Genomic DNA, 22260 nt, shown 5'->3' with positions numbered 1-22260 from the left:
GTGCGCTCACTGCCTTGTCGCTAAACACGGATGCGACCATCATGATGCTGTAAACAGAACCTGGATTCATCCGAAAAACTGACGTTTTGCCATTCGCGCATCCAGGTTCGTCGTTGAGTAGACCATCGCACGCGCTCCTGTCTGTGATGCAGCGTCAAGGGTAACCGCAGCCCCGGTCTCTGAGCTGATAGTCCATGCTGCTGCAAACGTCGTCGATCTGTTCGTGCAGATGGTTGTTGTCTTGCAAACGTCCCTTGACACAGGGATCGAGACGTGGCTGCACGGTCCGTTACAGTCATGCGGATAAGATGCCTGTCATCTCGACTGCTAGTGATACGAGGCCGTTGGGATACAGCGCGGCGTTCCGTATTACCCTCCTGAACCCACCGATTCCATATTCTGCTGACAGTCATTGGATATCGACCAACACGAGCAGCAATGTCACGATACGATAAACCGCAATCGCGATAGGCTACAATCCGACCTTTATGAAAGTCGGAAACGTGATGGCACGCATTTCTCCTCCTTACACGAGGCATCACAACAACGTTTCACCACGCAACGCCGGTCAACTGCTGTTTGTGTATGAGAAATCGGTTGGAAACTTTCCTCAAGTCAGCACTTTGTAAGTGTCGCCAACGGCGCCAACCTAGTGTGAATGCTCTGGAAAGCTAATCATTTGCATATCACGGCATCTTCTTGCTGTCGGTTAAATTTAGCGTCTGTAGTACGTCATCTTCGTGGTGTAGCAATTTTAATGGCCAGTAGTGTATTTCTGTTATGTACCTAGGGACGCCGAAATTTTTAGCCCAGCTTGCAAGGTACTAATATGTTCTCCTAGGTTTCGGAACGACAATATGTTGCAAAGCGTCTCAGGTAGACAATACTATGGGTTGTCTTCTGCACAGGTACTAGCACGCATCACGAGCTTGGTCCAACCCACGTTTCTCAGCTTCAGTCACTGTTGGCACGGCAGTAACTCTTTGCCCGATTGTCCCGCAGGAGCCGTACCTGGTGGTGCCCGAGGCTGCGACGTACGAGCTGCGCGCGTGCTATAACGTGACGGTGGAGTGCGGCGCCGGCGACATGGTGGCGCGCGTGCGCACCAGCTCTCTCTTCAGCGGCCGGCTGTACGCGCGCAACGGGCCCCGCGCCTGCGCCACCACTGTGCGCTCGTCGCTGTTCTTCGAGCTGCGCATGCGCTACGACGACGTCGAGTGCGGCGTGCGCCGGCTGGCCGCGGGCCGCTACGTGGCCGACGTCGTGGTGCAGCACCACGCCGCCGTCCTCACCTCGGCCGACCTGGGGCTCGCGCTGGCCTGCCAGTACGACCTCACCAACAAGAGCGTCAGCAGCGAGGCCGACCTCAGCGTGCGCGGAGACGCCAGGTGCGCATCACACCGCCCCTTACCTTGCCCTGCGCCTTTCGCACTGTACTTTTCTAGCTTCAACAGTTCTTCTTTTATCTCGCCTCTTCTACCTACCTACTCACTGTTGTGTTCCTGTTCGTCTATTCGAGGCCCTCACACGCCAGCGATATACCGCTGGCAATCTTGACAGCAACATCGCGTCCAGTTAATCGCTCTCTTCCAGCCTAACGCACGCGAGCGATTTGCTTAGCAGCGTCTACCAATATTCGTGAAGTATCTTGAAACACTGATACGGAATAATTAACTGCTATGTTCAATATAAGTGGCGCTTGATCAGCATATGCCAAGTAATGCTCGTAAAAAAAGACAAAAAAGAGAGTAGAAATTTATTATATTTGTTTTGGAAAGCTCTTCTTGTTCACAATGTTACTGAATATATCACATTTTTTAACAACGCCAAGTGCGTCAGTCTGTAATTCTCAGATATATCTTAAAGTCCTCCATTTATTTTTCATTTACTAGTCTCTTTAGTTTAACTAGAAGATGTTTTATTATTCATGATGGTTTGACAAAAGCGCGGCTGTCTTCGTTAATACCGCTGGAAAAAAATTGCAACCGGTCAAGAACCTCCACGTTCTGAATGAATGATTTCGTGGTAACTAGTTTCGGGATTAGATACGTCGTCAGACGGGAGCGAAAATTATTCCTACACATTTAAAACCCTTGCCGCCCTCTGACGACGTATCTAAATTCAAAATTAGTCAGGATGAAATAAATCATCCATTTAAGAAGTGTGTGTGCCTGGCTGGTTGCAATTTTTTCTTCAGTAATATTTTATAACAAGTATTTAAGCCAATTGGCAACGGCCTTGCCGCAGTGGATACACTGGTTCCCGTGAGATCACCGAAATTAAGCGCTGTTGGGCGTGGCCCGCACTTGGATGGGTGACCATCCAGCCGCCATGCACTGTTGCTATTTTTCGGGGTGCACTCAGCCTCGTGACGCCAATTGAGGAGCTACTCGACCGAATAGTAGCGGCTTCGGTCAAGAATACCATCATAACGACCGGGAGAGCTGACCCACGACCCTCCTATCCGCATTCTCCTCTGAGGATGACGCGGCGGTCGGATGGTCCCGGTAGGCCACTCCTGACGACGGAGTGCTTATTGAAGCCAATTATATCTACATCCACATACATACTCCGCAAGCCGCCGTCCAGAGCAAAGCGGAAGGTTCTGGTAACTCTGTATAAGGGAGAGAGAGAGAGAGAGCTCGAAACTGCAGGGGACTGGAATACATTTCATAGAGAAGCATGATTTTGTAATCCAGTTAGTATTACCCCATTCACTACAGAAGTTAAAAAGGTTAATAAAGGGTTAAGTAGTTTAATGACTAACTCACAATCACCAGCTGGAGCTCTGTACATTGTCATTATACCCATTCACTTTCTATGGATTTCCGTTCTTCGGTACAAGCTTCAAATTGCTGGTCTCTGAATAATCCGAGATTATCAACGCTTTTATATCTCTATCAATTCTTAATTTGATAGCTTCTGCTTTGACTTTATTTTTCAGGCCGCTTCATAGTCCTGGAACAACTCTATTAATTCTAATGTGGAGTCTTCATTCCATGGGGTCATTCGTGAACGAAACATAAGTACACGACACCATGCTTACTGTACAAACGGATCGCAGCCAGTCAGCAATATTGTTGCAGGCGGGCGATTAGTCACAGGCGATTCATCGGATCACCTGGGAATTTCCTGCGATCAGAGATCCAAAGCTGTGATTTGAGCAAACACACGCTATCTACCTTAAGATAGCGAATTTGTTATCCGAATGCTACAGATGTGTCGACTGTATGTGGGGCCCTTCCACTAACACTCACCAACAGTATACGTTCACTTCTCCACGCAGTCTTCTACTAATCTCGATCTTATTATACGTAAAAAAAAAATCTAGTCTGAGGTGATTCCTGCAGTTTGCTCGATGTGACTGACAGACATTATGCTTTCAGTATGTTTATGTTTGGAGTCAAGACAGTTACACCACTTTAAAACTACCAAACACCTCATGAACAACTTCATTCGTTGAAACAAGCGCGCGAAATGGAATTGTCAAGTCGGCTATCACTCGAAAAGTACTGTTAAGAAACAAAATGTTCAAATCAATACAGAAGCTAGAGATTCTCTTTGGAATAGAAACATATGATCGCTGACGTCAGCATTGAGATACAGCAAACCAACTTCAGAGTCGCCTCCGTAACCGAGGACACTAACACACGCCTGTATGTTGGCCCTCGACTCGGAGGTACGCCGGTTCGAATCTTGGTGGTAGAAAAATTTTCACTGCCGGTATCTGGCTGGGAAGAGTAGGAAAGGCGTGGCGCAAAGTTGTTGATCAACAGTCTGTGACCCAGTGCCCTGGGTTAAATTGCGAAACCTCTCCGAAGTGTCTCATAAAGCGACAATATGGTGATACATCCTTCGGATGGTGACATCCAGCTCGGCGGTCGGCCTTGATGCTATTCGGGAGGAGTAGGTTGTTGCCGGCACCAGGTTTCACACTCTCCCTTCCCTTCATCCCCAAGAACACGAACCCAATACAGGCATACATCACAGTCACCCACACGACACACGTACACACTTGATACTTCGTAACAGATCCGAGGAAGGCAATGGCAAACAACTTCCACAAGGACCACGTCTAGTGCGGCATACAAGATTCCTGCATCTACTCTCCTATCCTCATTCCGTGAGTGTGGGCAACTTTGATTTCGAGGCCAGTTTCAGTCAACTGATCAATAGGTAAGGCAGGTTAACTGGAGACATACAGTACACTAGTAAGTTAAACGTAGCACATAAACCACGAGCTACAAGAGCTAATAGGCGTCAAGAATCGTAAAGCGTCAATGGTCCAGCAATGTCCATAACAAACTGAGTACACCACATGTTCTCTTCCTGTCGGTCTATACGTACGACGACAGCACCTGGCCACAGATGACTAGATAGTTTTATGTAATTGTTCTGACAATAGATGTTTCACAGCTACACATCGAATTTATTTTATTTTATTATATTTCTTTTTTTCGATTAGTTACGCTCGCGTATGCAGCCAATCCAAGCAGCTTGAAGGCACTGCTGTGTACACGAATGAGCTCTTGAGATTGAGGCTTCGACTGAGAAACTAATCGTGAAATTATTTAATATAAATAAATAAACAAAGTAAAGACGAAGTGTAAAAAGTAAGGCTGTGAGGACGGGGCGTGAGTCGTGCTTGGGTAGCTCAGATGGTAGAGCACTTGCCCGCGAAAGGCAAAGGTCCCGAGCTCGAGTCTCGGCTGACACATAGTTTTGATCTGCCAGGAAGTTTCATGTCAGCGCACACTCCGCTGCAGAGTGAAAATCTCATTCAAAACGAAATGTAGACTGAGGTTTTATATTCCCAAAGCAAATCCCTGAAAATTGTTGCATTCAGGAATTTGTACGAATTGAATGCTTCCAGTTGTGGGTCACTGATAATTTAGTGGCAGGTCTGTATGATTCTTCGTTTCTTGGGTTGGGTTATTTGGGAGTGGAGACCAAGCAGCGAGCTCATCGGTCTCATCGGATTACAGAAAAACGGGGAAGGAAGTCGGCCGTGCCCTTTCAAAGAAACCATCCCGGCACTTGCCTGGCGCGATTTAGGGAAATCACGGGAAACCTAAATCAGGATCGCCGGATGCGGGATAGAACCGTCGTCCTACCGAATCCAAGTCCAGTGTGCTAACCACAGCGCCACCTCGCTCGGTTTCGTTTCTTGAAGTGCACAGTTTTACATTTCTGAACGTTTAAAGGAAGTTGCCTCTTTTGCAGCACTTTGAAATGTTATCAAGATCTGATTGGATATTTATGCTGCTTTTCCAACACTACTTCATTTTTATAAATAACTTCGTCAGCCACAAGCAGTCTGAAATTACTATTAATACTGCCCGCGAGGTGATTAATACACAATACGAACAGCAAGGATCCCAACACACTTCCCTGGAGCAGGCCTGGTGCTGCTTCTGCTTTTGTCGATGTCTCTCCATACTCCCTACCGAGAAGTCCCCAGTGCAGTGAGGAACGCGTGCTGTCGGCAGGCCGGCGCTGAGCGAGGACGCCGTGGTGGAGTCGCCGTCGGTGGCGATGCGCGTCACGGACCGCCGCGTGTCCGACCGGCCGCTGCCCGCCGCCCAGGTGGGAGACCCCCTGGCGCTCAGGTTCAGCATCCTCGACCCCAGCTCGCCCTTCGACATCTTCGTGCGCGACCTGGTCGCCATGGACGGCGTCGGCAACAGCGAGATCCTGCTCATAGACTCCGACGGCTGCCCCACCGACCACGCCATCATGGGGCCCATCTTCAGGAGCATGGACACGCAAAAGGTACGCAGTGCGCGCCAGAGGCTACTTCGTGCCGCTACTGGGGATTTTCTAGCCTGTTCCAGTCGCGGGCTGGGTGTGAGAAAATCACTGCCCCTTTATTCTTGTGTGCGTGCTTAAAATCATTGTGTTTGTTCTTTGGTTTATCTGTCTTGCGACAGGCATGTCTTGTTTCCTACGACCTGCGCTTCTTCCTTCGCCTGCTGCTAACTTCGCCCATGTTTTATATCGTCCAGCATTCAACTCTTCTTGCTCCTCTTCCTCTATTCCCTGAAATCTTTCCTCGCAATATATGTCTCAGTCAAGATGTTTTCCCTTAAGTTCTCTTTCTTCTCCTATTGCATGTTCTGCATCCTGAATGAACTCCTCTCTATGGATCTACTGGAACTAACAGTAAACGTAATGTAATCCGATCTACACTACTGGCCATTAAAATTGCTACACCAAGAAGAAATGCAGATGATAAACGGGTATTCATTGGACAAATATATTATACTAGAAATGACATGTGATTACATTTTCACGCAATTTGGGTGCATATATCCTGAGAAATCAGTACCCAGAATAACCACCTCTGGCCGTAATAACGGTCTTGATACGCCTGGGCATTGACTCAAACAGAGCTTGGATGGGGTGTACAGGTACAGCGGCCCATACGGCTTCAACACGATACCACAGTTCATCAAGAGTAGTGACTGGCGTATTGCGACGAGCCCGTTGCTCGGCCACCATTGACCAGACGTTTTCAATTAGTGAGAGATCTGGAGCATGTGCCGGCCAGGGCAGCAGTCGAACATTTTCTGTATCCAGAAAGGCCCGTACAGGACCTGCAACATGCGGTCGTGCATTATCCTGCTGAAATGTAGGGTTGACGAATACACGCTTCCAATGTGCGTTCACCGTGATGTCGCCAAACACGGATGCGACCATCATGATGCTGTAAACAGAACCTGGATTCATCCGATAAAATGACGTTTTGCCATTCGTGCACCCAGGTTCGTCGTTGAGCACACCATCGCAGGCGCTCCTGTCTGTGATGCAGCGTCAAGGGTAACCGCATTCATGGTCTCCGAGCTGATAGTCCGTGCTGCTGTAAATGTCGTCGAACTGTTCGTGCAGATGGTAGTTGTCTTGCAAACGTCCCCATCTGTTGACTCAGGGATCGAGACGTGGCTGCACGATCCGTTACAGCCATGCTCCTGTCATCTCGATTGCTAGTGATACGAGGCCGTTGGGATCCAGCACGGCGTTCCGTATTACCCTCCTGAACCCACCGATTTCATATTCTGCTAACAGTCATTGCATCTCGACCAACGCGAGCAGCAATGTCGCGATACGATAAACCGCAATCGCGATAGGCTACAATCCGACCTTTATCAAAGTCGGAAACGTGATGGTACGCATTTCTCCTCCTTACACGAGGCATCACAACAACGTTTCACCAGACAACGCCGGTCAACTGCTGTTTGTGTATGAGAAATCGGTTGGAAACTTTCCTCATGTCAGTACGTTGTAGGTGACGCCACCGGCGCCAACCCTGTGTGAATGCTCTGAAAAGCTAATCATTTGCATATCACAGCATCTTCTTCCTGTCGGTTAAATTTCGCGTTTGTAGCGCGTCATCTTCGTGGTGTAGCAATTTTAATGGCCAGTAGTGTAATATGATAATTACTTCTTCATTCGTTATTCTGTCAATTCATTTCGATTTTGGCATTTTCACCCACAAACACATTTTAAAACTATCCAAGTAGTTTTTCTCTTTCTTTCTGATTTCCCATGATAAGCTGCCATTCAGTTCTCTACATCCCATATCTGGGGAATATGTTTCTTAGTTCTATTGGAATTCTTTTTGCTGTCAACAAATCTTTCACCTTTCTAAAAGTTCTTTTACTCATATACTTTTTAATTACTTCCTTCATACAGCTTCCATTTTCAGTTACAAAACATCTCAAGTAGCTAAAATATTTCAGCAGTTCCAAAGACTTTCCTTCAGATCTTGACGAACCTGCACCTTTTTTGACTCTCATCACTTTAGTCTTTCGAGTGTTTATTTTCATTCCATACTTCTTTCCCATTTTTATAGTCCTCCTCGTCATAAATTGTAGTTCTTCCTCTAATTCATCCAATACTGCTTAATGATCTTTTGCCGTTCATCTCATACTATTCACGTTTTTTCTGATGCTCTGTTAATTTCTCAGCATATATATATTGAAAAGCATTGATGAGAAACAACTTCTTTGTCAACCATCTCTTCCAATGCCTATCTCATCCGTTTCCTCATCGCCAGTCCGTATCATCAAATACTGTCTTGTGTAGAGTTCTTTTATAAGCCTTCTATCTTTCCAGTGTATATCAAATTATTTTAAGGTCTTCAGGAGGACACTCGAGCACAATGTTTCAAACGCTTTTATCTAGTCAACGTAACAAACGTATACATTCCTGTCAACTTGTAACATTCTTATCTTATCATCTTCAAATATCCAATAGTATATTGCCTTCCTTTTGCTTTGCCTTTGCTGAATCCAAACGGACCTTCCCCTACGTTTCCTTCATTTTTCATTCTAATCTTCTAAGTAAAAGGCTATCGTAATGTGGAATACGAAATTAATTGCCCCGTACTCTTTGGATTGTTCGGGTCGTATTTCTATGGTAACGGGACTAGTGCAGTATTCACTAGATTTTCAGGCCAAATTCCGTCGTCATAGATCTCAATGATGAGGTTGGGTTTTCTAGATATCGTTCATTTTCCTAATAACTTTAGAAATTTAGCTGGAATTATATCAGAACCCACCGCCATCCTCTTTCTGAAGTCCTTAGTGGCCTCTCTAAACTACATCTCAGTATCATTGGTCCACAGTCAATTTAATCAAATTTCAGTTCATGTTTCAATCTTAGTCGTCCAGTGCGTCGTAAAGCCTCTTATATTAGTCTCATTACCCTCAAGCGAAATGTAGGATAGTGGAAGGGGAGTCGTCGCACAACCTTCTTTAAACATTGGTTCTTTAAATTTACCAAACAGGATTTCACGAGAATAACTTTTCTTTCCCCCCAAAACGTTGCACTTACGTTTTCCAAGCGTCTATATAACATTTAGTATTATCCATACCAATTTGTTACTATCCCAGTAGGTGTACCTGAATTCGCCAATGGCTGCTGTCATATTCGTTTGAGGTGGACTCCAAATGCTGAAGCAGAAATCTGTAATTGATCACACTATCGTCTGGTATGTGGCTTCCTTTCACTTTCCTGGTTAAGAGTATTTAATCATGGAATGCTCCAGTATGTGCATGCAAACAATAAGTATGGGTAGATTTGTATCTAATACGCATCAGAACTCCTTCAGTTGCGTCTGCAATGAAACAAGAAATATATTTCAAGTAGGTGGATCTTCATGTCCCCAACCTCCCTCAAGCTACTTGAATTTTCTCAAAATTTTATCTGTTACATTCTTCTTAAACCAACAGAATGTTTAAATCTGAAACTAAATTTGTTGCATTTCGGTGAAGCGTTGCGGTTTACCTTTATACGAGGTGTAATCAAAAAGTAAGGGGAGTTTTTATTTTTCTTAAAGAATCTCTATTTCTTCATCAACATTAACTTTGTCCCCTTCAAAGCAATCACCCTCAGATATAACCCACTTGTGCCAGCATTTTTTTCAATCTTGGAAGCACTTCTGGAACCAACTTCTCAATATGGTGTTCAGCTCCTTCAGTGATTCTGTTTTCATGTCGTCAATGGTGGCAAAACGACGTCCTTTTATGGTTATCTTCAGCTTTGGAACAGCAAGAAGTCACAGGAGGCCATGTCCGGCGAACACGGTGGGTGAGGCAACATAACGGTTTCGTTTTTTTGTTTTTTTTTTTTTCTTTGCCAAAAATAACGAACAGGCATTGAGATGTGAGCGGGATCATTATCGTGATGGAATTTCCATGAGTGGATTTGTCACAATTCTGGTCATTTTCTCCGAATTGCTTCAGGCAGACGGCGCCTAACTTCCAACTGGTATTCCTTATTGACCATGCGACCATAAGGCAGGAACTTATGATACACTACCCCATACAGAGAGGAACATTGACATGTGATCGAACTTGTCGAGTTTTTTCGGTCTTGGCTGTTCAGGAACTTTGCATTAGGACGATTGTGCCTTGGTTTCAACGTCATATCCGTATACCCATGTTTCGTCACCTGTTAAAATCTTGTTTAGACGTTTTCCTGAATGATGTCTACGCGCACTCGTTTGTAGTCGAAATTCAACAATTTCAAAAGAAACTTTGCTGCTACACACGTGTCATGCCCAAAACATGCGAAAAAATTGTTAGCGTGAGCCAGAGGATATGCCGACATTATCAGCAACCCCTCTGATCGTGGTTCGGCGATTTTCCAGAACCATTTTCTTTATTTCTTCCACATTGCCGTCAGTAATAGATGTGCTAGGGACATTGCCGTCAGTAATAGATGTGCGAGGGCGTCCAGTCCAGTCGTCGTCTTCAAAGTCTTCTCGACCCTCTTTGAAACGGTAACACCACTCGTAAACTCTTGTTTTACAGCAAATTCGCCAAAAGCCACTGTCAAAATTTCGAATGCGGTGCTGTACTTTGTTTCCTCTTTCGAGCAAAGTTTATTGCAAATTCTGTGATCCATCTTTTTCGAAAGTAAAAATCAGCCGACTACTCGAAACACAACCTTTTCGACTGTCAACAATATATTAAATGTTCAAAACAGCTGAAAATGCTAACATACACCAGGAACAAGTGTGCTAACGAGATAATAAAAAATTCAGACAACAGGACGTATGAATCCCGCGAAATTAAAAAAATCCCGTTACTTTTTGATGACACCTCGTGTGTCTTGTATGGTAAGCGTACTGATAAGATAAATACCTGTCGCTGCTATACTCGTTAGATCTTATGATGTCTGCAGAGCTTGAAGTGGTCATGAGTTTTACGAAACTAATATTCGACTAAGATACTGGTTTATATAATTTGGTTCCTTAATAATTCGAGCGGGCTCGCCTGTTTAGCGCAAGCTACTATATAGCAACCTGATTAGGCAACCAGTGATCGAAAATGCGCTCTAGTGGCGGCAAGCAGTACTATTGAAGCACTGCGGCTCTTATTATAGATGTAAAACTTCTTTCCTCTACAGTAGACGTATTTTCCGTACTTTACGCCAACAGCTCTATAATTGAATTTGAACCATTTCAAAGGGCTGCCGGCTGAGAGTATCAGTTAATTCGGCGAAATTATGCCGGAGCAATAAAAGAAACTAGATTCACTAGTCGAATTCTGTCTCCGAGTTGGCTGCCCCAGAAGCATGACGGGACTTCTTGCAGAAAGGGAATTCGACAGAGGCTCTAGAGGAGCCTCATCACGGCTAGGGCGGCACGGCTAAGGCGTAATCGCTGGCTCCTCGGCGCCACTAACAAACTGCTGCACGTGAGACGGCCAGAGAGACCCGGGAGGACTCCCAATTTGCGGCAACAGCTGGCCGAGCTTCGTGCAAGCTCGTGCTCGTTATCGCAGTTGCCGGGCGAGAGCTGCCTGCACAGCTGCGTGACTCGCAGTAGAGACGGCCACGCAAACGGCAGGGTCACGCAATTACACCCAGCATCGGCAGCACAAAGGAATTGGTGCAGCTGGCTTTGGGAAATAGACAGCCGAAAATTGCCACCAAATTCTTGCGCCCGGCCAGTGCCGGTCAAAGCAGCGAGCTCGTCACGTACGGTACGGTCTCTGACTCGTATATTTCTTGAGGGCGCACCCATTCGTAATCCTGTACAATTGTGAAACCCACGGGAGTCAGGTGCGAGCAGCGAAAGCTGGGCACGATAAACAGCACGCCTGCCGAAAAAGAAAATGCCTCGGAAATTGTAAGAAAAACAACCAGAGCCGTCGATGACCAGAGATGGGTACTCCTGCATTTGGTGCCACTCGTTCAGCTTACGGCGCTGCCAGCATTCAGCAGAATAAATTGCAGACAAATTATTTCTCGAACAACGTAAATATCCTTTACATTTTCACTTATAGGGCCTCTTTGTCAAGTCTATTAAGTAAGATCGTGGTCGGGTTAATCAGCAAAAAAAAACTTTGTTGGCAACAAACTAAAACATATACATACAACACGTATGAACAAAGAATTCAATTACAGTTAATAGTAGCCCAGTCACCCACAGCGTCGATATTTGTTTGGCATCTTCAAGGCATGCTTGAAACCAAGTTTTCCGCGTATTCACGTGGAAGAGACTGCCAAATGCGTCGAATCTGGTTGACAGCTGTTTCGCGTCGAATCTGGTTGACAGCTGTTTCAAAATGAAGCTCTTATTTCCATGCAACTTCTATTTGATTTTCATTTTCGGACCTTTGGGGTGGCGACGCGTAAGCTGCACTCTCTTCTCGTGTATCTCAGTCAAGAATTCAATATATTTTACCATTTGTGTGTAACGCTGACCACGCTTTTACTCATCAGACTGTATGTGGAAAGACAGAACATACTTGGCATTAGCACTCACAACCGCTAATTGCAGAAAAGGAATACTGCTGAGGTTGGACATAAAAACAGCATATTCTCACGGTGTATACAATATGCAAGAATACAAACTTATCAAAATTGTCTTACAACGAAACCCATCAGCAATCGGATTTTTGTAATTTTTTATATTTATGGTACGTGAAGTTGGTTGGTTGTTTGGGGAAGGAGACCAGACAGCGTGGTCATCGGTCTCATCGGAGTAGGGAAGGATGGGGAAGGACATCGGCCGTGCCCTTTCAGAGGAACCATCCCGGCATTTGCCTGGAGTGATTTAGGGAAATCACGGAAAACCCAAATCAGGATGGGCGGACGCGGGATTGAACCGTCGTCCTCCCGAATGCGAGTCCAGTGTCTAACCACTGCGCCACCACGCTCGGTATGGTACGTGAAGTTCAGAACTAAAATGTCAACCACTCAAAGCAGTTCGATGCAACTCTACACAATTCTCGAAAAAAATCGACTTTGAAGTTTTCCGAGCAATTTTAATTCAATAAAATTAAATCGATTTTCACACTGGACATCATGGCTCACCCAGTAGCGTCGGAGAATGGTAACGGTAATGAACGGATCGCTGGTTCGAATCTCGATATTGTGTTTTTCTTTCATTTTAATTGTTTCATTCTTGTCGAATACCTACATAATTAAAATGTAACATTCATCAAATATATGCTAATTAACATATATCAAATATATGCTAATTAACACATATCTAATCATCATTTTTTATGAAAAATTCGTGTCTTCTTGGTTCCAATTAAATAATGCACACAGAATTCAAGTTTTCATTGCAAATAAAAAATCTTAATTATCGATATTGCATAAAAGATTGTTTATAAATTTGTAATGTTTCCTTTTAAACTGAATAATCTTCATTAAGAATCGATCATTAAGAACTTTTGGTTGCTATATGTGTGATACGTAATTAGAAGCAAAAAGACGTGCATTTTTCATAAAAACAGATGATTAGATGTGTGTTAATTCGCATATATTTAATGAATATTATATTTAAATTTTGTTAAATTATGTAGATTGTAGGTATTCGGAATGAACGAAAAAATTAAAACTATAGAGAAAGACCTTACCGACATTCGAACCAGTTCATTATCCAATTACAATTCACCGACGCTACAGAGTACGACGTGGGGCCTATCGCGTAAATCATCTTAACTGTAGTGAATGGAACTTCTTCAGAAATTTTAAAGGGCGATTTTCTCAAGAATTTGTGAGAGTTGCATCGAAATGCTTGGACTGATTGATACTAGAGTCCTGAATTTCACATACGAGAGATACAAAAATTGCAATAATCCTATTGCCAAGTGAAAATAGTTTTCCGAATAACACTTTGATGCGAACACACAAGATATCCTACGTAACTAGAGACATCTCTATTATACCGTTCTTCGGACGGGGGGAGGGGGGGGGGGGGAAGGAGGGGGGGGGGGTTGGATGAGGAAACGCGTGGATTTGAAATACGCAATAAGCATAACTTTTTTTGTATACTAGATACAAATGCAGTCATGGATATTCGTCCATACAGTTAAACATAGGAACCAACGAAGCTATCCATGCCTTTAAAACAAGCCTGCGTAGCTGAGTTGGAATATTTCCGCTTCCAGCGATACACCCATCTCAAAACCATGCTTTTATTGCATCCACTCTGCAGTACACAAAGGGGCAAATATTTTGCTATGCTTCGTAGACTTTCCGCATTTTTAAACACAATTATTTTATTTTTAAAGGCATCGAGAGTTCTAGAAGAGAGAAGTCTGATGTTAGAAAGCTGACAATGAAACCTCCCGGAAAGAAACTGGTGAGAAATGTGCTATGCATTGAATCCCATGGTGTCAGCATAAAGCGGGATTCGCCCGTTATCAGATGTTTACGTTGCAAAGAAAGTAAAACTCAGAGCTCCGGGCAGTATGGACTTCATAACTGACTTATTTTCCTGCCCCTTTTTGCGAAAATATCGACTGCGTAACATAACAAGTGTTACCTGTCACTGCCTCGAAAACGCTATCAAAATCATATAATAACTGCCGACAGCTGGCCATAACAAGTGAACCTCGATATTTATTCAGGGGGAACAGACAGAGACTTTAGTGTGTGCACGACTCAACCTCAACATTGAATACTCGCGTGCGAAGGGAAGGAAATGTAACACAGTAATCGGTGAGCCACAAAAACACTTCTCCGAGGATGCTACGAAGACGGAGACACCAATCCAGAGGTGTGGAGCCGTTAGCATGTCTTGCAGCGCATGTCGCGACGGCCAATTATTACACTCGCCGGATGCAGCTGTTTGCGAGTCCCCCGGAAGCAATCTTGCAACGACAGGTCTCGCGGCAATGGCTACGGTCTTTCACAACCTCGACCATAATAATAACTGTAACATGTCGAGTACCTTCTGAAGAGCAACAAAAAAATTCAGAAGACCCACGAAAATGGCAAGGTTTGTGACTTAAATTATAAAGGTATTAAATGATGATAAACTGTCTCAGGTCCCAATATGTTTTTTGGTTTTCAGATGTTCAACACGTTTCAACGCTAAAACTCCACTTTTAATTACTACATACACTAGGCAAAGGTAAACAACTGAAGAAAATGTTAGCTTTAAATGTGAATGTAGTACTTGAAAATGGAGTTTCTGCTCCGAAACGTGCCGATCATTATACAAACAATAAACGTTGAGAGACACGAGACCATTTATCGTTATTTAATAGCTTAACGCACGAGTTGCCCGTTGCAGTACGTCCACAACAAATACGTCAGTTGATAACGTAAAATTCGAAAACCTCGAACAATGGTGAAGATCATGATATTGTTATACGTCGGTATGGTAATGACATACACATATTAATGTTAAAGATACTTTATTTCTATGATGAATGGAAGAACACTTATGTCACAGATGAAATATCGCTTTGACCCATTGCAGCTCGTTAGTATGCACTTACAGCCGCTCATCCTGCATGGGTCACCACACTTCCTCCTCAACTGTGGGCGGTAACAGAATTTTTGACTGAATAGTCAGGCTGCACATTTTAGAAAATCAACAGTTCCTAGGTACCCAACAAAATGGTACACATTTCCTTCGGTGCTCTGAAAGTGAATCATGTCCTTGAGAATCGTTATCACAAACTGTTCGACGTCCACAGCTGGACAAGGGTCTCCTCCAGACTTTTCCATGCATTACGGTGTCCAGCTATACGTATCAGGCTGTGCCACAAATTTCTTGTCTCATCGATTTTGTTCAGTACTTCCTCATTAGTTACGTGATCTACCAATCTAATCTTCAGAATTCTTTTGTAGCACCACATTTCAAAACCTTCTATTCTCTTTTTCTTTAAACTGTTTATCGTCCCGGTTTCGCTTCCATACACGGCTACACTCCATACAAATACTTTCAGAAGAGTCTTCCTCACACTTAAATCTATACTCGATGTTAACAAATTTCTCTTCTTCAAAAACGCTTTCCTTGCCATTGCTAGTCTGTTTTTTATATCCTCTCTACATCGACCATCGTCAGTTATTTTGGTGCCCAAATAGCAAGTCTCATTACTACTTTAAGTGTCTCGTTTCTTAATCTAATTCCCTTGGCATTACCTGATTTAATTTGACTACATTCCATTGTGCTCGTTTTGCTTTTGTTGATGTTCATCTTATATCCTCCTTTTAAGACCTGTCCAATCGGTTCAGCTGCTCTTCCAGGTCCTTTGCTGTCTCTGACAGAATTACAATGTCATCGGGAAACCTCAAAGTTTTTTTTTCTCCTCCACGGGTTTTAATTCATACTCCAAATTTTTCTTTTGTTTCCTTTACTGCTTGCTCAATATAAAGACTCAATAACATCGGGGATAGGCTACAACCATGTCTCACTCCCTTCCCAACCACTGCTTCCCTTTCACGCCCCTCGACTCTTATAACTGCCATCTGGTTTCTTTACACATCGTAAATAGCCTTTCGCTCCCTGCATTTGGCCCCTGCCGTATAAAGCTGACCCCTGACCTGCAGGGTAAAAAGTATTTAAACCGACAATCTCTGGAAGGGTGTAGGAGACATCAAAACAAATATTTTTCTCTACTGTCATTTTTTCCTATGAGGATTATTTAAACCGGTGGAGGCCGTATTATGCTCTTCAGTTGTTAGACGCCGTATTACGATGTTCAGCTGTAGGCAACTGCTGTCCACCAGTGTAGTAGTGCATTGTCTCTGTTTACTAATGGAGCGATACACCTGTAGTGAGTTCACTGATATGGTTGGTCCGTACTACGTAGCGCACGACAATGGACAATCTGCACAGCGGGTTTATCAACAACAATATCCTAATCGCCGAATCCCGCGTCATACGACCTTTGCTGCCGTGTACCAACGTCTGCGTGAGACCGGGTCATTTAGCAGATTGCCTGGACAGGGACGCCGTCGCACGGTAAGAACGCTGCAATTTGAGGAAGCTGTCTTGCAGCATGTGGAGTAGGATTCTTGAATCAGCACTCGTGCAATTGCACGTAACATGGGGACGAATCAGACGAATGTAAAAACAGTCCTTTGAGAGTAACTGCTACGTCCATTTCACTTAGAGCGCGTCCACAACCTGGAACCAGTTCATTATCCACCTAGAGCACAGTTTTCGCAGTGGTACCTGGAACAGTGAAGTTCGGTGGCAGGAGGCAAAAGACTTCTGGTCAGGTGACTACAGGGTTATAAACACAAAATCAAATAGGGGTAATGCAGGAGTAGGTTTAATAATGAATAGGAAAATAGGAATGCGGGTAAGCTACTACAAACAGCATAGTGAACGCATTATTGTGGCCAAGATAGATACGAAGCCCACGCCTACTACAGTAGTACAAGTTTATATGCCAACTAGCTCAGCAGATGACGAAGAAATTGAAGAAATGTATGATGAAATAAAAGAAATTATTCAGATTGTGAAGGGAGACGAAAATTTAATAGTCATGGGTGACTGGAATTCGAGTGTAGGAAAAGGGAGAGAAGGAAACATAGTAGGTGAATATGGATTGGGGGACAGAAATGAAAGAGGAAGCCGCCTGGTCGAATTTTGCACAGAGCACAACATAATCATAACTAACACTTGGTTTAAGAATCATGAAAGAAGGTTGTATACATGGAAGAACCCTGGAGATACTAAAAGGTATCAGATAGATTATATAATGGTAAGACAGAGATTTAGGAACCAGGTTTTAAATTGTAAGACATTTCCAGGGGCAGATGTGGACTCTGACCACAATCTATTGGTTATGACCTGTAGATTAAAACTGAAGAAACTGCAAAAAGGTGGGAATTTAAGGAGATGGGACCTGGATAAACTAAAAGAACCAGAGGTTGTACAGAGATTCAGGGAGAGCATAAGGGAGCAATTGACAGGAATGGGGGAAATAAATACAGTAGAAGAAGAATGGGTAGCTTTGAGGGATGAAGTAGTGAAGGCAGCAGAGGATCAAGTAGGTAAAAAGACGAGGGCTAGTAGAAATCCTTGGGTAACAGAAGAAATATTGAATTTAATTGATGAAAGGAGAAAATATAAAAATGCAGTAAGTGAAACGGGCAAAAAGGAATACAAACGTCTCAAAAATGAGATCGACAGGAAGTGCAAAATGGCTAAGCAGGGATGGCTAGAGGACAAATGTAAGGATGTAGAGGCCTATCTCACTAGGGGTAAGATAGATACCGCCTACAGGAAAATTAAAGAGACCTTTGGAGATAAGAGAACGGCTTGTATGAATATCAAGAGCTCCGATGGAAACACAGTTCTAAGCATAGAAGGGAAAGCAGAAAGGTGGAAGGAGTATATAGAGGGTCTATACAAGGGCGATGTACTTGAGGACAATATTATGGAAATGGAAGAGGATGTAGATGAAGATGAAATGGGAGATATGATACTGCGTGAAGAGTTTGACAGAGCACTGAAAGACCTGAGTCGAAACAAGGCCCCCGGAGTAGACAATATTCCATTGGAACTACTGACGGCCGTGGGAGAGCCAGTCCTGACAAAACTCTACCATCTGGTGAGCAAGATGTATGAAACAGGCGAAATACCCTCAGACTTCAAGAAGAATATAATAATTCCAATCCCAAAGAAAGCGGGTGTTGAAAGATGTGAAAATTACCGAACTATCAGCTTAATAAGTCACAGCTGCAAAATACTAACACGAATTCTTTACAGACGAATGGAAACACTAGTAGAAGCCAACCTCGGGGAAGATCAGTTTGGATTCCGTAGAAACACTGGAACACGTGATTAAGGAAAGGCAAACCTACGTTTCTAGCATTTGTAGAGTTAGAGAAAGCTTTTGACAATGTTGACTGGAATACTCTCTTTCAAATTCTAAAGGTGGCAGGGGTAAAATACAGGGAGCGAAAGGCTATTTACAATTAGTACAGAAACCAGATGGCAGTTATAAGAGTCGAGGGACATGAAAGGGAAGCAGTGGTTGGGAAGGGAGTAAGACAGGGTTGTAGCCTCTCCCCGATGGTGTTCAATCTGTATATTGAGCAAGCAGTAAAGGAAACAAAAGAAAAATTCGGAGTAGGTATTAAAATTCATGGAGAAGAAATAAAAACTTTGAGGTTCGCCGATGACATTGTAATTCTGTCAGAGACAGCAAAGGACTTGGAAGAGCAGTTGAATGGAATGGACAGTGTCTTGAAAGGAGGATATAAGATGAACATCAACAAAAGCAAAACAAGGATAATGGAATGTAGTCTAATTAAGTCGGGTGATGCTGAGGGAATTAGATTAGGAAATGAGGCACTTACAGTAGTAAAGGAGTTTTGCTATTTATGGAGCAAAATAACTGATGATGGTCGAAGTAGAGAGGATATAAAACGTAGGCTGGCAATGGCAAGGAAAGCGTTTCTGAAGAAGAGAAATTTGTTAACATCCAGTATTGATTTAAGTGTCAGGAAGTCATTTCTGAAAGTATTCGTATGGAGTGTAGCCATGTATGGAAGTGAAACATGGACGATAAATAGTTTGGACAAGAAGAGAATAGAAGCTTTCGAAATGTGGTGCTACAGAAGAATGCTGAAGATTAGATGGGTAGATCACATAACTAATGAGGAAGTATTGAATAGGATTGGGGAGAAGAGAAGTTTGTGGCACAACTTGACCAGAAGAAGGGATCGGTTGGTAGGACATGTTCTGAGGCATCAAGGGATCACCAATTTAGTATTGGAGGGCAGCGTGGAGGGTAAAAATCGTAGAGGGAGACCAAGAGATGAATACACTAAGCAGATTCAGAAGGATGTAGGTTGCAGTAGGTACTGGGAGATGAAAAAGCTTGCACAGGATAGAGTAGCATGGAGAGCTGCATCAAACCAGTCTCAGGACTGAAGACCACAACAACAACAACAACAACCTGGAACAGTGTGGAATGCATCCTACATTTCCATCCTGATTGTTGTTTACCGATGAAGCAACGTTCGGGCGTGATGGAGTCTTCAACATGCACAACTGGCATGTTTGGAGTGAGGACAACCCACATGCCACAGTTACTAGCGCTCATCAAGTGCGGTTCTTCATTAATGTGTGGGTCGGCGTTGTTGGGGACTGTTTAATTGGGCCGTATCTGCTACCTAGGCCATTAAATGGCAGGCACTATTACAATTTTCTTGTCAGAGCATTGGAAGAATTGCTGGAAGGCGTCCCGCTCCCTACAAGACAACATGACGGGGCGTCGGCACATTTGAGTTGTCGTGTGTGTCGATTCCAGGCAGAAACGTGGAGTGGCAGAGGTGGTCCTCTACCATGGGCTGCTCGATCCCCAGACATGTCCCCTCCGAACTTTTTTGTGTGGGGAGAGATGCAAAACCTTGTTTACCCAAGTCCTGTTGCATCAGAAGAGGATCTGCTTGCCCGAATAGTAGCAGCAGCATGAACAATTCAGGATACTCCTGGGGTTTTTGTCCGTGTGAGACAGAACATGACCCGACGGAGTAACATTTGTTTACGTGTCAATGGAGGCATTTTTGAAAATCTGCTGTAACTGAAATTGGGTTGTGTTAATGTGTTGTATCTTGGTCATAAAAAAAATGGAAAAGTGTTTGTTGGTTCAATTAACTTGCCGCCAGAGAAATCTTCATCTACCGGTTTAAATACTCCTCCCAGGAAAAAATGATCTTAGGGAAAAATATTCGTACAACCTCGCAGAGTTTGTCGGTTTAAATACTTTTGACGCTGTATAAAGCTGTAAGTAAAGCGAATTTTTTTTTACCGAATAAAAATATGAACCAAAAATTTCATGATGTGTGTCAAGAAACATCAGTCTATAATAGTTTTTTTTTTTTTTTTATTTCTATATATGCAACACCTTTGGGGTTCCTGTGGCTAAGTTCTGTGACCAGAACCTACGAGTTTCTGTGTGAGCAACATCTTTACATCTGCTACATCCAAGTTCTTTGACCACAGCCCACATGTTTGTATGTAAACATAGTGTATTTCACGAGTGCACATCAAAATAGTGTAATATGGAGCTATACCTGATATATGGGCGTGAAAATGACCATAAGTGTGTAACTAAGTGGCAAAACTATCATCGCAGCATAACTGTAATAATGGTGCTTCATCTTTTTGTAAGTACAGATACATTTTCGTCAAATGCTGCCTTACCACTTATAATTGTCCCAGTTGTATTTGTAAAGTCATCAGCAAATAATTATTTGTATTTATACAGTGACCTGCAACAGTACAAACATGTAAATGAATGTATAAACACCTGAAGATGGGCGCAAGGCCGGAACCGGTCGTGTGACGAATAAACAACCTTTTATTGTGACTGGTAGAGGATATTCTTCTACAACCCCATAAAGAAACAGTCACGGAGTTCGACAGTATCCACTATGGATAAAATTCATTTTGTAAAATCGTTTGAGAAAGATTGCTGGGTGCGCGCCTCGATTCTGTCATCGCTGACCGGCCGGAAGGTGGAGAACACTTAACGGCCTTCCCTTCTGAACGAACTAATGAACTCGTCCAGCGTTTTGGACGAAAACTGGTGATTGTATCCTGCGCGAGCTATAACACGAAGTACTCGCGTGGGGAATAACCGTACTTGACGGCTTTCCTCAGGAGCTGGTGTCGCACTTCGACGCCTTCAAGTTCCCGTCGTCGGACGTGGTGCAGTTCCGCGCCCTGGTCACGCCGTGCGTGCCGTCGTGCGAGCCGGCGCACTGCGAGCTGGGCGGCTCGATCGCGGTGGAGGCGAGCGACGAGGACCCGGCCGCCTACTCCGTGGGCCGCATCGAGTCGCTGGGCCGCCGCCGGCGCCGCCGCTCCACCGCCGCCGCCGGCCGGCACAACGCGAGCGCGCCCGAGGACCTGCTGCTGGTGCAGTCGATCCGCATCGCCGACAAGTTCTTCGGCTTCGAGCGGCAGGGCGGCAACGCGAGCGGCGACTCGTGGGGCGACGGCGCGGCGGAGGCGACGGGCGGCTGCGCGTCGACGGCGGCGGTGCTGGCGGCGGGCGCGGCCGCGCTGTGCGCGCAGCTGTGCGTGCTGGGGGCGTGCGCGGCTGCGTGGCGGCGCGCGCGCAGGCACGACAAGCTGCGCGCCGGCGCCAGCGCCGACAGCGTCGCGCACCTCTACGACTCGGGCTACGCGCGCCGCTTCTGAGCGCCCCGGGCCGCCCGCCGAGCGCCGCGCGGGGTCGACGGGCCGCGCCCCGCCACCCCTTGACCCCGCGCAGCCCCGCCACCCGTGCCACGACGCGCTACTCGCTCCACTTCTCTCCGTCCGGAGGGGTCTGCCGCTCGCAGCACACCGTACTGTCGCACCTCACTGCGCCTTCGATACAATCACTGTACATCTTCACTCTCTTCTTCTGCGACATCCGTACTGCACTGGGTGGTTCGTGTACGGGACGTATACCGGCACGAGATGGGCCCCGGTAGGGACGCGGTCTCCGATGCTTCAGCCAGAGCGCTGCACGTTGTCAAAATGAAATT

The 22260-nt window shown here is 44.8% G+C and overlaps 1 protein-coding gene across 1 annotated transcript in view; it reads left to right on the top strand.

The window, feature by feature from the left end:
- LOC124803203 overlaps positions 1-21928 on the top strand; it is a 214186-nt gene extending 192258 nt beyond the window's left edge. The window contains exons 6-8 of the mRNA XM_047264385.1: positions 1003-1388; positions 5490-5772; positions 21386-21928. Coding sequence (XP_047120341.1) covers positions 1003-1388; positions 5490-5772; positions 21386-21928 — 1212 coding nt within the window. The remainder of the gene's footprint in view (positions 1-1002; positions 1389-5489; positions 5773-21385) is intronic.
- Positions 21929-22260: the final 332 nt, after the last annotated feature.

Source organism: Schistocerca piceifrons, chromosome 6 (genome assembly GCF_021461385.2).
Source record: "Schistocerca piceifrons isolate TAMUIC-IGC-003096 chromosome 6, iqSchPice1.1, whole genome shotgun sequence".
NCBI lineage: Eukaryota > Metazoa > Arthropoda > Insecta > Orthoptera > Acrididae > Schistocerca > Schistocerca piceifrons.
The sequence above is the reverse complement of the archived record's forward strand: the minus strand, read 5'-3'. Positions and strand labels throughout refer to the sequence as shown.